Below are 17570 nucleotides of genomic sequence, written 5' to 3'. Positions count from 1 at the left end.
ATGATGATGCAGCAGAGCTGTCTCTGCTTTGATGCAGCATTCATTTGGCATCACACAGTGCAAAACAGGGAGCCTCTCAAGATGATATTCAGAGAAGGAAAACTGGATTTATGATCTTTACATACTGGACTCTGTGTTAACCAATGTACAAGCTCCAAGTTTATATTTTTAAATGTGTCGAGATTTGGCCCAAAGCATAAGATCTGGTATCCTCTTTTGATGGGAGATTTTGTGTGTGTGTGTGTGTGTGTGTGTGTGTGTGTGTGTGTGTTGTGTGTTGGGGAAGCAGAGAAAAGCTGCAAGGTGAATTGTTCTCTTCCTGAGACTCTGAGGTTGTAGAGCTTGGAATTGTACTGGATGATGTTAAAAAGTTACACATTTGCATTTAAATGGCTTCCAAAATATTTTCATTCTGAATGAAGATTTCAGGCCTCCACTGGGGTCTAAGACAGTTTGGAGAAGTATCCTGGGAGCTGAGTTCTGTGTAGGGACCTGTTTGAAAGGTTGCAGCTGTCTTATTCAAGAATTTGCTTCCAGCTTGGCATTTTTCTGAAACCCTATCTCGCTCCCCACTGCTGAGCTCACTGGCCTTGACTCTCTCACTCCATCTCCAATTTCTTGAGCTCCTGAAGCTCCTGGCACACATAGGAGCTTGTTTCTTCCAGATCCTCAATTAGGAATATACAGCTTCAAATGAGGAAGGGAGATTGGCCACAGTGGACATGCCATTTGCAGAAGAGCAGAGTGACCTGAGAGCCAGGGAGGGGACAGATGAGCCAGTAACCAGAGCACGTGGTTCTCAGGCTGCCAAGGGCCAGCTGAGCCATAAGAGCCACCATGTGCTCACCCCATGGGGCTCAGAGGACCACACGAGCTACATACAGGTCTGGTTTGGGGAAACTCTGATGGCTGGGAAAGTTGGCCAAGTGAAATTCCTTCTCTGCAATGCTGAGAGACAGACAGGTCTTGCAAATAATCAGAGACTTTCTAAACCAGTGTTGTGGTTGCACAGATGAGGGACTTGTGACTCCAAGAGGGAAAGAGATTTGTCCAGCTGGCAGTATGTCTGGATTCAAATGCCACCTACAAGCTGTGAGATGGTGGACAAGTAACTTCACCTCTCTGTGCCTCAGTTTCTTCCTCTAGAAAATCAGGACCATCAGAGCCTCCTTAGTCAAGCCTGGCACCTGCAAATGCTCACTGTGACCCAGGAGGGTGGGGGTGTCGGAACAAACGTGAGGACCCCCCCACTGGAACCGTTGGTTTACTCCAGGGCTCCTATTATTAGCTTTCGAGCCTTTCTACACATATTTGCATGTGAATATTTTCAAGTGGACACTGTTAAAATGATGTTTGAATTACCTGCTTGAATATGAGCAGCAGACTCACTCCTTCTGTTGCTTATTTTCTTAAATTTGCTCCGAGCTTCATATCCTCTCCAGGCTAAAAATATAAAACCATGTGCTAGGAATGACATTAATTTAAGAACGTGCCAGAGAATTGATATAAGCTGTTTCCCCCTCCAATCTATTATGCCTCTCATCCTCCCTCTTGCTTTCTCACTGAACAAAATGAGTAGAGCTACGTGAGCTCTGGTGGGGTAGTGGGGCCTCTCTGTGCTGGCAGCTTGGCTTCCGAGATGCTTCTGAGGAGGCATTTATTTTTGGTTTGTTTAAGCAGTGAGTTTCCACAGCACGCTGAATTCTACTTAGGAATCACTTGGGTCAGCTACACCAGGTGCGATGGTTCCCTGTCATTCCAATCCATGGGGAAAACCTGTCTTCGGGACTTGGGGTCATGGAGAGGATGGGGGGAAACTAGGGCTGGAGGGGTGGTGGAAGAACTGAAATAGACTGGTCCTTTTAATATTTTGTATTTAGGAGAAAGATATAAACATGAAAGTCAGAGAGAGAGAGAGAGAGAGAGAAAAGAGGGGAGTCCAGGGAAATAATGAGCACTCTGCAAGAGGGTGCTCAGGGAGGGGAAGTGGCCAAGGAAGGGGAAAGACAAGGAAGACAGCTGAAGAGGACAGGACAGAGGAAGGGGCTGGGTGAGTCCTTCCGATGCAGACTGAAGCAGGAAACCACCCAGCAACAGCAGCAGCAGTAGCTCTTCTTTGCTACCCCACCTCGGCCTGAGCATCACAATTCTTCTGTACATGGTGGTCCTGGGTTCTGAGAGCGAGCAGGAGGTCATCCACCATGGTCAAGATCTGGTGCTTTCAAAAGCAGACATGAAGACCAATGGAACAGAATAAAAGACCCAGAGACAAACCCACTTACATACAGTGATCTCCTACTAGACAAAGGCACCAAAAACATATAATGGAGAAAAGATAGCTTCTTCAACAAACGGTGCTGGGAAAACTGGAAATCCATAGGTAGTAGAATGAAGACGAACCCCTATCTCTCACCCTGCACAAAAACTCAACTCAAAGTGGATCAAGGACCTAGGCATTAGACCAGAGACCCTGCTCCTACTGGAAGAAAAAGTAGTAGGCCCAACTCTCCACCATGTAGGCTTAGGAACCAACTTCCTCAACAAGACTCCTAAAACGTAAGAAGTAAAATCAAGAATCAATAAATGGCATGGTATCACACTAAAAAGCTTTTTCACAGGAAAGGAAACAATCAACAATGTGAAGAGAGAGCCTACAGAATAGGCCTTTACCTCAGATAGAGCATTACTCTCCAGGATATACAAAGAACTCAAAAAGCTTAATACCAAAACAAAACAAAACAACAATCAATAAATAGGCAAAGAAACTGAACAGGCACTTCACAAAAGAAATACAAATGGTCCAAAAAATACGAAAAAATGTTCAACATCTCTAGCAATTGGAGAAATGCAAATTAAAACAACAGTGAAATTTCATCTCACTCTAGTCAGAATGGCAATTATCAAGAATACAAGTAACAATAAATGTTGGCAAGGATGTGGGGGGAAAAGCCACACTCATACATTGCTGGTGGGACTGCAAATTGGTGCAACCACTATGGAAGGCAGCGAATTCCTTAGAAAACTTGGAATGGAACCACCATTTGACCCAGCTATCCCACTCCTTGGTCTATACTCAAAGGACTTAAAATCAGCATACTACAGTGACACAGCCACATCAATGTTTATAGCAGCTCAATTCACAAAAGCCAAGCTAGGGAACCAACCTAGGTGCCCTAAAACAGATGAATGGATAAAGAAAATGGGGTGTATATCCACAATGGAATATTACTCAGCCATAGAGAAGAATGAAATTATGGCATTTGCTGGTAAATGGATGAAACTGGAGAATATCATGCTAAGTGAAATAAGCCAGTCCCCAAAATCCAAAGGCCGAATATTCTCTCTGTGGATGCTAATCTGTAACAAGGGAAGGTCGGGGGTGGGGGAAGAATAGAGTTCATTGGATTATACAAAGGGGAATGAAGGAGAGGGAGGGGGAATGGGAATAGGAAAGACAGTAGAATGAATTGTACATAATTTCCTATCTTTATATATGACCACATAACCAGTGTAACTCCACAACATATACAACCATAAGAATGGGATCCTAATTAGAATAAATCATACTCTATGTATGTATAATATGTCAAAATACATTCTACTGTTATGTATATCTAAAAAGAACAAATTTTTAAAAAGGAAAAAGAAAAAGATCTGGTGTTTTTACAACCATTTGTCCATAGCACAGAAGCTCAGCTGCTGTTAATAGTACAGTGACTCCTACACGTGCATGGAGGCACTCACAGGGCCGGGCAGAGGGGAAGGAGCCTGATGGTCGGTTTCCTTAGTCTACACATTCCAGGTGGGCTAGCAAAGCCAGCCAGCCTCTGATGGCGTGATGTGAATGCATGGTCCTGAGTGTATGTCGCACTAGTCATTCTGGGAGAGGGGGCACGTGTGGGTGTGGTTGGGATGTGACACCATTGGGCCCCTCATACTGCCTCTGTCTTGTCACAATGACTTGTGTGCTCATCTGCAAACTCAGGAACTGTGGCATTTTTCTCAAGGCTACATCCCTATCACCTGGTACAGGTGGTAAGCCCCAGTACTAATAGAAGGTGAGTACTCAGAAGACTGTATGAAAACAGGTCATTTACCTGACTGGATGGTGATGGCACCCTTCTCTCTCTTCTCTCTGACTCTTTTGTATCTCCTGGCTCCAAGCCACCCCTTGGTATACGCCTGTAGGATAACCACTCTGCCTATGACTTCTCGCAGTAGCAGATTTAATTGCTCGACATGGTAGTATTTGAGAAAAACCTGAAAGGATATATTAATTTTAGCATTATATATGGGCTTTCCAACAGAAATCCACTGTACCCCAATATATTCTTAAGGTAACTACTAAAGTTATTATTTAATTAATGTTTACAGTGATTTGACACACGCTCACGTCACTGACTTCTTGGGGGCAAATACAAGTTTCCTTCTCAAGCTGAGCCAAGCCTTGGTTCTTGATATAAACAGATGATGATGTTATGGGGGGGTGTCATGGGTCCCAGGTGCTCACCAGCCTGCCCTGTGTCAGTCAGAGGTTCCACTTTCTCAACCTGAGCTCTCTTTCCTTGCTCCCCACAGCCTCTGATGGAGGTGCCACCAACAGGACCGACCATTGGCCCATGGAGGAAGTCAGAGGGAGAAGGACCTGCATGACCCACGCTGATCTAATTTCTGCTGAGGAGCACGGTGCTGCTATGAGCTCTCGGGCTAAAGCTGGATTTGTAGGGCAATTCAGGATGGGCCATAAAATCCTGGGATCCTGCAAGGGCATGATGTTCTCCCAAATGAAAACCTACACACGACGAAACTAATAAACAGGGTAGGCAATAAATAGCACAACATGAGTCTAATGAAAAAATGAACAGAACTCCAAAGGAAACTCATCACTGCCATTAATATGATTTGTAATTTGCACGTGTGCTAGAATACAAAGTCTTGAAAAGGGGACATTTGAAAGGGAGCTCAAAGATGTCAGTCTAGAAATGCTAAGTGACTCTCAAATTACATGCAGAACAGAGGAGGCAACCTTCCTCCTCTGGCCTCTGGGGTGCCTGGGCTCCCGACTCAAGAGCAGCAAAGACCCTTTTTAGGTTGGGGTTTTGCCTGCTAAGCTACACCCCTTACACAGCTATTCTTGCCAGAGATACCAGGAACAAGTGATACAGGCACACTGGAAAGCAGCACACAGGGATGATGTGAACAATAAAGAAAGAACTACCTTTGTTTTCCCCAGTACCCAGTGATCCAATTTGGACTTTTCCAAGATAGCAGCACAGCTCTCTTTACTAGCAGGAGGCGTTTGATGTGCTCTGAATGCCAAGTAATAATACCTACCGAATAAAAGAGGAAAATGAAGCATTTTTAGTCATTGTTTGATTTAGTAGAGTTGCTCTGGACTCACTGGCCAGCCATGTTTTTTTTAATAGTAACTATGTCTTGAGCACAAGAATAGCAAAGTCGATAGTGAAAGATGCACTATTTATATTTGCTAACTTGGCTCTTTCACATTTTCTGTGGTGTAGATTTTCCTTTTAATTTTGCTTTGTTAATTCACATTCAATGAATACTTGGTGTGTTTTGCATGCAAAATCCAGATACTTAATCATTTAAGAAAGCCGGCATGGCATTTAGAGCTCCTAGTGAAATTCAGAATTTTAAACGTTGGCATTCCTATTATAAAAACAATTTAAATCCCATTGTACATATTTTGATTCTGCTTTGAAAAGTCCCCTCTAAAGTGATCTGTGGCGAGCAAATGATCATAGCCTGACACAACCAATTCTGGGCAGAGCTGCATGTCTTAATCGAGGACTAAAGTAGGCATGTTTTCTTGATGTGATCACCAAAACCACATTTGTTTTCTTAAATGACATCATTTTAGTGAACTTCTAAACTTTCAGATGAAAGGGTTTCTGGGTAGATTCAAAGAACACCACGGTAGAGGAGGAAAAAGATCTTTTCCTAGACCATCCTAAGTTCACGGCTGAGGTCCTTATAACAGAAGACAGATTAACAAGAGAAAAGAATTCAAATTTTATTTAAAGTAAGTTTTGTGTGACAAAGAAGCTTTCCTTCATAAGGACACAAAGACCCTCAGAAACAGTTATTCTGGTGTATTTTTATGCAGGTTTGATGAAGAAGTGGATATTATGATTGGACCAAAGGGTATGGACAAATGGTGGTGAACTGGGGAGGCGGAGGGGGGGGGTGCGGGGTGCATTTGCCTATGGATTTCTTCAGATTCTTCTCTATGTTCCAGTGTTCTTAGAGATGAGAGCCTTCTTTTTCTCTGGGCATAGGGAAGATCTCTCTCACATAAGAGTCTATGACTTGTTTCAGGGAAAGTCAGAAAATCCCCCCAAGGTTTTGTGACCTGCCTCAGGACACAAGGTCAGAGTGACCTTCCTGCCTCTGAGGTTTTCTCAGATGACAAGGTACCATGCTTTGGGGTGGCATGTCCTGAATGACATCACTATCAAAAGACTTTTTCTCCTCTCTCCTCCCTCTTCCTCTTTCATCTCCTTCTCCTCTTCTTCTTTTTGTTTTGGGGGTGGGGGGTGGTGATTAAGGGCATGGTGGTGCTGAGGATTGAACCCAGGCCCTTGCACATGCTAAGCACATACTCTACTACGGAGCTACATCCTCCTAGCCCCTCCTTTCTTCTTCAGTCTCCCTGTTTTTAAAAATAAATAACCTGCTATATATACTATCCCTTTAGAAAATCTTACCTTAGTTTTTCTTCAGAAAACTTTCAAGGATCTTTTTTCTGCTCTTTGCTGCCATCTATTATTAAATTCAACCTCTTGAAAGCTTAAACTTTATTCCTTTGTCAAAGGATTTTTTTTTCCTTCTTCATCTGACAAGGTTAATCTGCTAATTTGAAATCACTTTTAAATATATAACTGTTTTTATTTTCGTAAAAAATCATCAACATAGGAAACATGTCCCTTCTTCTTGTCAAAAGGACTCATATCTTTTGGTTTATGGAAAAATCAATATACCTGACCAGTACTTGAGTCAATTTTATTTTCGTGCTACAAACTGTTTTATAAGTTAGGCTACAGGGCTGGATTTACTGGATACTTCTGCATTCAGAGATCCTGGGACTGTTTCCACGGCTCTGAGTCTGGGTTCCCACCCTTTGAGAGGGAGGACAGTGTCCTCAGACCCAGATTAGTGGCTGGGGCAGTTGATGGTGGTGGATCCTTTGGCCCAGGATCTGCTAACAGCTGATGTCCTCCAGAGCTCAGTGGGAGGAGCCCAGCCTGGGCCTATGTGGGCAGCTCACGACATCAGCACAGATTCCTCAGCCTGAGTCTCTCCAGGACTGTAGTTTCATCATGGTTTCTCTGGCTTATCTTTGGTCATAGCAAAAAGACTGTCCTGGTGTTCATGAGGCTGATGGGATGGATGGAAGGTTTGTATGAGGTCGTGGTAAAGCTGATGTACAGAGCGTTTAAGCTGTAACAGGCGGTGGTAAAACCAGGATTTCCTGCACTTTCCTCCCTGGCCACTTGTCACATGGGCTCCCCCAGGTTCAAGCAGCCCAGTTTTGGGCACTGTGAGTACTCAGCGCCATTGGTGATGAGGTATTTAAAAAGAACCTAATGAGCTGGGCATGGTGGCACATGCCTGTAATCCCAGTGACAGGAGGATTACTAGTTCAAAGCCAGCCTCAGTAATGGCAGGGCCCTAAGCAACTCAGTGAGACCCTATCTCTAAATAAATACAAAAATAGGGCTGGGGATGTGGCTCAGTGGTCGACTGCCCCTGAGTTCGATGCTTGGTACAAGATAAAAAATAAAATAAAGAGAAACTAATGAATAACTAGCACTGTGAAACATGCAAGAGGAATGCAAGTTATGTTCCTGTTCTCCAACCAAGGATTTATACTTAGTTTTCAGGCATCTGTGAATGTTACTTAGCAACTGCTAATTTTTAAACAGGGAGAATGTATCCTGAAGTAACATAAATATTAGGACTTAACTTTGGGATTTTTCAGTTTTTGAAACCAAATCTATTAATTTATTATGCTGATAATATTTACATCTGACTTAGTTTAGAAAGAGATGAGTAATGACACTACAAAGAGGTGAAGTTTCAAAAACCAATGTAGATACAACTGATTTACGTGCAGTAATCAAGTTAGAGAAGCATAATGTGTTTCTTCCATGGAGTGAGTTCAGATTCCAGCATGGTGAAGCAGCACTTTGAGCTCCTGAGGGCTTCAATGTCAAGGCTACACAAAAGGAACCAATCTATGAGGCCTGCCAGGAAGAGGGTCCTTTGGGGGAGATCCATTCCACCTTCTTTCTGAAGCAGTTGATCAAGTGAACAAGCAGGAGGGTAGGCAGTAGCGAAAATACTAAGTGTACATGTCTATTTTTGAGGGTCTTGACACATGACAGCATTGATAAAAACTAGTTCTTCCCTAAGATGCCTCTTGTAGGTAGAATTGACCTCAGAGGCTGGAGTCTGAGCACTGAGTTAAGAGTCAGACAACTTCTATGAGCAAATCACTCACGTGTTCCTGAACCAAATTAATGGTTCTTAATTCTTTTATTTTTTTTTAAGATGGTGAGTGAGGGGCTTAAAACTATGAATATCTGGGACAAGATACAGATATCTACCTTAGAAAAAATGCTCTTAACATAACACATTGTATATAATGTCAAGAGCTTCACATCCCTTTTGATGGCCCTCTAAGGACCTAAGAGTTCTTCCTGCTCCAGAACCCTACGGAAGGTGATAAATTTCATAACATCTCATTTTATTAAAACATATAAGCCATCAAAAGAGTAATTATCAGCTGAAAAAATATTGCTATTCAAAATGTTGTTTAGTTTTCAAAAATGTTTTGTTATATGAAATGCAAGCTGTTTGAGGATATGTTTAAAATATAATAGGCAAAGCAACATGTGAAATATAAGAGAGGTAAATAGGGAGCCTACATCCTGGGAACAAATTTTTACTCCTCACACCTCAGATAGAGCCCTAATTCCAGAGTATACAAAGAACTCAAAAAATTAGACAATAAGAAAACAAACAACCCAATCAACAAATGGGCCAAGGACCTGAACAGACACTTCTCAGAGGAGGACATACAATCAATCAATAAGTACATAAAAAAATGCTCACCATCTCTAGCAGTCAGAGAAATGCAAATCAAAACCACCCTAAGATACCATCTCACTCCAGTAAGATTGGCAGCCACTATGAAGTCAAACAACAACAAGTGCTGGCGAGGATGTGGAGAAAAGGGTACACTTGTACATTGCTGGTGGGACTGCAAATTGGTGCGGCCAATTTGGAAAGCAGTTTGGAGATTCCTGGGAAAGCTGGGAATGGAACCACCATTTGACCCTGCTATTGCCCTTCTCGGACTATTCCCTGAAGACCTTAAAAGAGCATGCTACAGGGATACTGCCACATCGATGTTCATAGCAGCACAATTCACAATAGCTAGACTGTGGAACCAACCCAGATGCCCTTCAATAGATGAATGGATAAAAAAAATGTGGCATTTATACACCATGGAATATTACGCAGCACTAAAAAATGACAAAATCATGGAATTTGCAGGGAAATGGATGGCACTAGAGCAGATTATGCTTAGTGAAGCTAGCCAACCCCTAAAAAACAAATACCAAATGTCTTCTTTGATATAATGAGAGCAACTATGAACAGAGCAGGGAGGAAGAGCAGGAAGAAAAGATTAACTTTAAACAGAGACATGAGATGGGAGGGAAAGAGAGAGAAAAGGGAAATTGCATGGAAATGAAGGGAGACCCTCATTGCTATACAAAATTATATAAGAGGTTGTGAGGGGAATGGGAAAATTAACAAGGAGAGAAATGAATTACAGTAGATGGGGTAGAGAGAGAAGATGGGAGGGAAGGGGAGGGGGGATAGTAGGGGATAGGAAAGGTAGCAGAATACAACAATTACTAAAAGGGCATTATGTAAAATTGTGGATGTGTAACCGACGTGATTCTGCAATCTGCATTTGGGGTAAAATTGGGGGTTCATAACCCACTTCAATCTAATGTATGAAATATGATATGTCAATAGCTTTGTAATGTTGTGAACAACCAATAAAAAAAGAAATATGAGTAGTGTATCCTCCTGTGTTAAAATTATGGAAACAAACTGGAAGGTTTGGTAAGGTTCAAGGATATGTTAGTTTTCTATTACTACATAACAAATTACCTCAAACTTAATGCTTCAAAAAAACATATGTGTTGTTTTAAAAACTGATCTCACAATTTCTGAGAGTCAACAACTCAGCAGTAGCTTATCGGGTAATTTTGGCTCAGGGTCTCTGATAAGATTTTAGTCAAGGTGTTGCACAGGGCTGCAGTCATCTAAGGCTTGATTGGCACTTGAGCATTCATTTCCAGGATGACTTACTTCTGTGCTTGTTGTTAGGAGAACTCAGTTCCTCACTGGCTGTTGGTAGGAGGCCTCAGTTCCTGGCCACATGGGCCTCTCTAGAAGGCTTCCTGAGTACCTTCACCGTATAGAATATGGCCTTCCTCAGATCAGGGGATCCATGGGAGAGACAGGGGACCCAAAGAGGAATTTGGAATGCCTTTTATAACCTAGGCTTATAACCTGGTTATAAGAACCCGGGTTCTTCCATATGCTTCTATTCACCACAAGTGAGTCACTAAGTGCAACTTATACTCAATGAGAATTTAAATTCTACCATTTAAAGGGAGGAGAATCAAATAATTTGTGAACATATTTTTTAAACTACCACAAAGGATCTCAAGAATGTCAAGTCTTCTTTCTATTGATGATAAAAATCACCTTCAGTTAAGTGAAGTAACTTATCCAAAGTGACAGAAAATAAATGACAAAGGCTAAATTATTATTGAAGTTGCCTGACTTCTAAGGTATTAAGTTTTTAAAAGAACTGACATGAATCTGGCTACTGAAGTTTGATTCTTGATGCAAAGGAAAGATACAAACAAATAAACAAAAAGGTAAAATTAAATGCTGCTTCTCACCAGAAAAGACTGATAAATTTGTCCACATGAAAAAAAAATGGAAAATTTGGAAAGAAGAGGTATTTTTTAAAGTTTCATTGTTTATCTATTACATTTTATTATGCAGTCCATAAAGAGGCCCCAACAAAATGCAATTGTTTGGAATGTATACATCTCTTACCAAATCAATGGTGGTAAATTTCTTGGCAAAACTTCAAAGCCTATTTAATCAATTTGAATATTTCCTTTGAGGAGAAAGAAACTTTTATTTCTAATTTTCCCTTCTTGTATTAGTTAGTACAAATGGAGAAAGTCCTTGGTACGACAGAGAAAAGAAAAAGAGACTGTGTTAAACGCACTGAAGTTGTCCTCTGAGACCTGGTCTATCTCAGCAAGAGGAAGACTTCTTGGTCTTCATCATGGTTCCACTCATAAGAATGTGAGGAACATAAAAACCTCTAATGTCCAAACACTGACCTTCCAGAATGGAGACAGAACAAAGAATATCAGGTTCCCAAGAACTTCTAAGCTTTCCCCTAGAGGGAATAGAACTTTAAAGATTGGGTGGAGGTTGAAAAGACTGAGGGGCCACGGAGAAGGAACCAAGAGGGAAGGTGCCCTTGGACTTGGACTCTATTCAAGATGGACTCTATATCTACTGAAAAGAAACTTAAATTACAAAGGAAGAGAAATGTTTGGAAATTTTGGAATCTTTGGGTGTTTCTGATCAGTTATCAACAAGGTTATTTTTTTCTTATAAGAGCTGGACCTGAGCTCTTCTAGATGCAATGTGGGCAGAATTGAATTTAAACTTAACTGATCAGACTTCAGCCTCTACCTCCATGCATTTGGTGCTAAAACCAAGGCACCTAGAATTTGCAGGACAGAATACTAGGAGAGAACTAGAGAGAGAGAAAACCCTGGAGATCTGTGGAGGATCTCCTCAAGTATTCATCAGACTATTGATTGACACAGGAGGGAACTACCAAATCTGAGGAAAGAACCATTAGTAAGGATTACAGGGAATTGTGCCTAATGCTCACACAGGGCTGGCAATAGTTCCTGTTCTACCAGCCAGTTTAGTTAACCTCATAATTCACAGGACAATGCGGAAAGTACTCAGGAGGGTTTTGCTTTAATAATGAGAAAATATTAGTGATAAACATAGCTCTGTTATCACCTAACAAATCTAAAAAGTAAGAAAAAAACGAATAATATTATTTCCACACAATTTAATTGCATCCCAGAATAAAGCACAAAGATATTTGTAAGGATACAAAAAAGATAAAATTGGCAATATTTGGCATCAAATCAAGATTCCTGACCTGCAAGAAAACATGACCCATTGTGAGAAGAAAAATCAACCAATTGAAATGGATCCAGAAGAGACACAGGTATTAAAATTTATAGATAAGGACATTAACATAGCTATTTTAACTATATTCCAAATATTTAAAAAGTTAAGTGTACAACAGAAGGTATAAAAAAATCTAAAAAGAACTTTCAGAAACAAAAATTACATGATGTCTGAGATGAAAAATATACATAACAGAACCAGCAACAGATGAGGGATTGCAGAAACAAGGATTTGTGAACTTGAAGACATGACAACAGAAAAAATTACAAAAAATAAAATAGAAAAATAATTTAAAAAATAAAAACAGCATTGGTGAACAGTAGGGCAATTTCAAGTGGCCTTAATACATGTAACTGGAGTCCTTAGAGGGGAGGAAGAATAAAGGGAGTAGAAAAAAAAATATTCAAAGAATTAGTGACTAAAACGTTTCCAAATTTGATGAAAACTGTAAACAACAGATTCAAAAAGTTCCAACCACAAAAAAGTTAAAGATAACCACACCAAAGGGAATTAATCCAAATTTCTTAAAACCTGTAATAAAAAGCTGGTATGCAATGTAATCCCAGCGACTCAGCCTCCTGAGTCAGGAGGATCATAAGTTCAAAGCCAGCCTCAGCAATTTAGTGAGGCCCTAAGCAACTTAGTGAGACCCTGTCTCAAAATAAAATATAAAAAGGGACTAGGGATGTGGCTTGGTGGTTAAGTACCCTGGTACCAAACAAACAAACAACAAACAACAACAAGAAACATTGATAAAGAGAAAACCTTGAAGACAACTCAGGGGGGTATGGGAATAAGTTATATTCAGAGAAGCAAAGATAAATATGATAGCAGATTTCTCAATAGAAACAAAGTGGGAAGACAATAGAATAAAATCTTTAATCTACTAAAAGAAGTAAATTCTATACCCAGTGAAAATACCTTTCAAAGACAAAGGCAAAATAAAGACTTCCAGATACACAAAAACTGGATTTTTCACCAGAAGACTCATACCAAAAGAAATGTTCAAGGAAGTCTTTCACACAGAAGGACAATAACACAAGGTGGTAATAGGTATTTCTAAGAAGGAATGAAGGATGCTTTCTGGGAACTGGTTAGTAAATATTTAATTTTTTTTTCTTTTTTGCAGTACTAGTGATTGAATCTGGGGGTACTCTACCTCTGAGCTACATCCCCAGACAATGTCTTTCCAAGTTGCCCAAGCTGGCCTGGAACTTGCCATCCTCCTGCCTCAGCTTCCTAGATAGCTCAGATTATAGATGTGCCACTGCATCAGCCAAAATGTTTGTTGTTGTTGTTACTTAAATATCTTCAAGATACACTTGACTGAACAAAAATAACAGCAGTTGATTATGGGGTTTATAATTCATAGAGAAATGAAATGTACCACAATAGCAGAAAGATCAGGAGAAAATTAATTGAAATGAACTATTTTAAGATTCTTAACTATAGCTAAAGGGATGTAATATCATTTGAAGGTAGGCTAGGAGAAGTAAAAGATGTATACTATAAATCATAATGTGACTCCTAAAATAACAAAACAAAGCGCTATTCCTATGTCAATGAAGGTCAATAAAGGTAAAATGAAATAGAAAATCCTCAAAAAATCTTAAAGGAGGAAAAGATCACATGAAACCAATAAAAAACAAATAGTAAATTTATAGATTAAACTTAGCCATATGAATAACAATGTTAAATGTAAACGGTCAAAACACCTCCAATTTAAAGACAGAAAATTTCAGATTACATGAAAGAGTAAATCGATATGATGCTGACAAAAAAAGGAACAAAGATACAAATAATTTAAAAGTAAAAGATATATACCATGCCAACACTAGTCAGATGAAAACCAGACTGCCTGTGTCAACACCAGGCAAATGTAGATTTCAGTATCAATTAACAGAAGTTTCTTTACACACACACACACACACACACACCTCTTATCTGTTCCCTGGAAAACGCTGATTAATACAGCTCCCGTCCCTTTAGCAGTCGTTTAGACGCCAAATGGAGACAGAGACAACCTTGGTGATGAAGCTCTTAAAATACCACTGAGGGTTAACAGGCAAGTCCTGTGAAAACCAGGGGATGGCATAAGGTTGTTTTGGGTAACTTCCTCCCGCCCCTGTCATTTCTTCTCCCTTGGTTCCCCACAGATGTTTTACCTACTTGGGGTCTAGGAACCTTAATCCCTCTACATGCTTGTAAATATGTCTTCCTTGTCCAGTTTCAAAACTCCATACCTGAGCATTCTCACGAGGCTTTCTGCTCAAGAGACCAGCTGATCCTTCTAAGAAACACTTAGGTCTGGAAGGAAACTTAGAATCATTGATTTAAAAAAAAATCGCACACACACACCCCTATGTACATATATACATATATACACACATGCATGTTTATTTATATAGTTCTGAACAGAGAAGGAAGAGAGAAATCTGGCTCCAGTCTAGAATTTTGTAAATGGAAGACGAAAGGTTCACCCAGTCTTCTAGCTCCAAGGCCAGGCTCCTCTGGGCTCCTCACCTATGGGCTCTTGCTGTCCACCCAGCACAGCACGTGTAGTATTCCTGTGTCCCTAACAGGGGACTTTGATGCCGCACCCCTTCTCGCCTCATTGGAACTTGCAATTGTCTATAGGATCTGGGATTTTAGGCTTTGGGCTTAGGAGTGTTGATTTCCTATATGTGAGCACCAGCTGTCATGATCTTCTTGACCATGTGTGATGGACCCAACCAACATTCTGCTCCAACTGGGGCATCTGTAGGCATTTGTTTTTCAGTGGAAAGCCACATGCTCCGTCTTTAGCGCACACTCTGGGTGATCACATTCTAGTGCTGTTCATCCTCTTTGAGCTGTTTTGCAACTCTTTCTAAACACAAGTTAACTGGTAGAAAAATAAATTCTGTCCAGCCTGGTGATGATTTTAATTGACTTCTTCCCCACTGTGGAAAACCAGTTTTGTCTTCATTTACTATGCATCTCAACATTCCTTTGTTTCATATAAACTGTAGCTGTGCTGTTTTGATTTTTCCTTTGAACTGATTATAACATCTGCCTGGTTCTCTCATATCACATGAATAAATTATTTTAATGTATACCACATAAATCTTTATTCTGTTTCCCAGTCATGATTTTTATCTTCTTCTGTACTTTTTTTTTTCTTTTTGGTACTAGGGGAGAACCTTACTGGGGTTTGGGTACTAGGGGAGAACCCTATTGAGCCTACATCCTCAGCCCTTTTTATTTTGAGGCAGGGTTTCTCTAAGTTGCCCAGGCTGGCCTCAAACTTGGTAGTCTTCAGACTCCCAAGTTGCTGGGATCACAGGTATGGGCCACCATGTCTGGCTTCTGCACATTATCTTTTAACAAAAGAAAGAAAGAAGTACAAATATCCAGGCAGAGGAGCTACACACTGGAGGCAGAAGTCTTCTTACCAGGGTAGACCTGATCCTATTGAGCAGTTCTAAAGGGCCTGCTGGACTCAGAAATAGGGCCCCTTTTCTACTTACAACTTTTGAAGGGAAAATACTATTAATGGAATATGTTCATGTTGAACTTAGAAAGTCAAACCATTTTCCAGTGAGATAACTTCATCACTAGAGTCTGAGATTGTTCTCTGTTCATGAGAGTCTAAGGAATTATCAGACTTACTGATTGCCACAAAAGGCAAGATGTAAAATGGTAGAGTAGTCCCTTGGTATCCACTGGACCCTCATTGATATCAAACTCCACAGATACTTAAGTTCCTTATTTAAAATGGTGTAGTATTTGCATATAACTTACATACATCCTCCCATATACTTTAAATTAACTCTACATTACTTATAATACCTAGTGCAAAATAAATATCATATAAATAATTATTGTACAAATATTGTATTGTAGGGAATCATGACAACTAAAAAGTCTGTGCATGTTCAGTATCACTGCAGTTTTGTTTTTCAAATTTTCAATCCAAGTTTGGTTAAATCCTTGGATGCAGAGTCCATGGATTCAGAGGCTGACTACTGAATTGTGGTTTGAATTTGCATTTCCTTAATTACTGGTGAGGCTGGGCTTTTTGTTCTCAATGGCATTCTCTGACAATGAACAATACACACACAAAAAATTAATTTCTCTACTTTTTCCTAATGATTATTTTTACTTCTGGAGGGAAAGAAAGAAGAATCACTCATTTTAAATAAAAAAATTAACATGGGTGAGCACTGACTTTTTAGAACCCCTCTCACTTTTATTAAATTGCATCTCTCACCTTGATCCTTCTACATCTGCATTTTTACGTTGTTTGGGAAATATCTGTATCTTTCTAAAATGCTTTTGAAATTCTAACCCACAATGAAGGAGCTCTGCTTGGATTTCATACCTCCAATTTGAATGCATATAAAACATCTGTACCTCTAAATGAAGATTCGCAGAGGCCTAAGTTAAGAATTTTTTTCCAAGGATTGTTATATAGACTGAAACATTTTTACTTTCATATTTCTAAAATCTTTAAACAAACATCTTCTTTCAGGATGGATTATACCTTCTGGGTAGTTTAAGAGCTTGAGTATAACCATGTTGTCCCCACTGACTACTTTCTATATTAAACTGGCTTTTCACCTCCATTCATTTGTTCTTTAAATAAACGTTTATACTCTGGCTTAGTCGTCGTTTTATCCCATAGGTTTGTGTGTTGGAGGCTTTAACCCCAAGTTGGTGTTTTGGGAGGTGGTGGAAACTTTAAGTGGGGTAGATTGGCAGGAGGGCCTTGGATCTTCCTAGGGTCACTACCCTTGGAAGGGAGTACTGGTCTCCTGAAGTGAGTTCTTAGAAAAGTGAGTTGTTATGAAAGTCCAAAACTGACCCCTGAGTCTCTCTCTGGCTTACTATTTCAGGAAATGAGCTCTTTCTCACATATAAGTTCCTGCCATTGTCCAACGGCCAGGAAGTGACCCAGCCAAAAGAACACTCACCAGAGTTGAGCCAATGTCATGCCCTGCCCTTGAACTTCCAAAGCTGTGAACTAAGTGAACTTCTTTCTTCATACGTGCCTCAACTATTTTGCTATAGCAAAATGAAAAAGCTGAGTAATGCAATGTAGGACCTGCTAATGTACCAAGCACAAGCAGAAGTGCTACATGACATGAATGAGCAATGTAGACAATTTACCCTGTCCTCATGAAGCTTATATACTAGTGGGGGAGACAAACACTAAACAAGAATATGAAGGACATCATTTT

At 40.2% G+C, this 17570-nt stretch overlaps 1 protein-coding gene across 1 annotated transcript in view; it reads right to left on the bottom strand.

Moving 5' to 3' along the window:
- The window catches only part of MYO3B (myosin IIIB), a gene marked incomplete at its 5' end in the record, with an annotated part of 464298 nt that overhangs the window by 149207 nt on the left and 297521 nt on the right, over positions 1–17570 (bottom strand). Inside the window, 3 exons of the mRNA XM_081260604.1 lie at positions 1363–1443; positions 4098–4260; positions 5219–5330. Coding sequence (XP_081116730.1) covers positions 1363–1443; positions 4098–4260; positions 5219–5330 — 356 coding nt within the window. The remainder of the gene's footprint in view (positions 1–1362; positions 1444–4097; positions 4261–5218; positions 5331–17570) is intronic.

The sequence above is a fragment of the Spermophilus citellus genome, assembly GCF_964194105.1.
Source record: "Spermophilus citellus genome assembly, chromosome: 11".
Lineage (NCBI taxonomy): Eukaryota > Metazoa > Chordata > Mammalia > Rodentia > Sciuridae > Spermophilus > Spermophilus citellus.
Note: the sequence above shows the minus strand (reverse complement) of the source record. Positions and strands in the feature narration are given on the sequence as shown.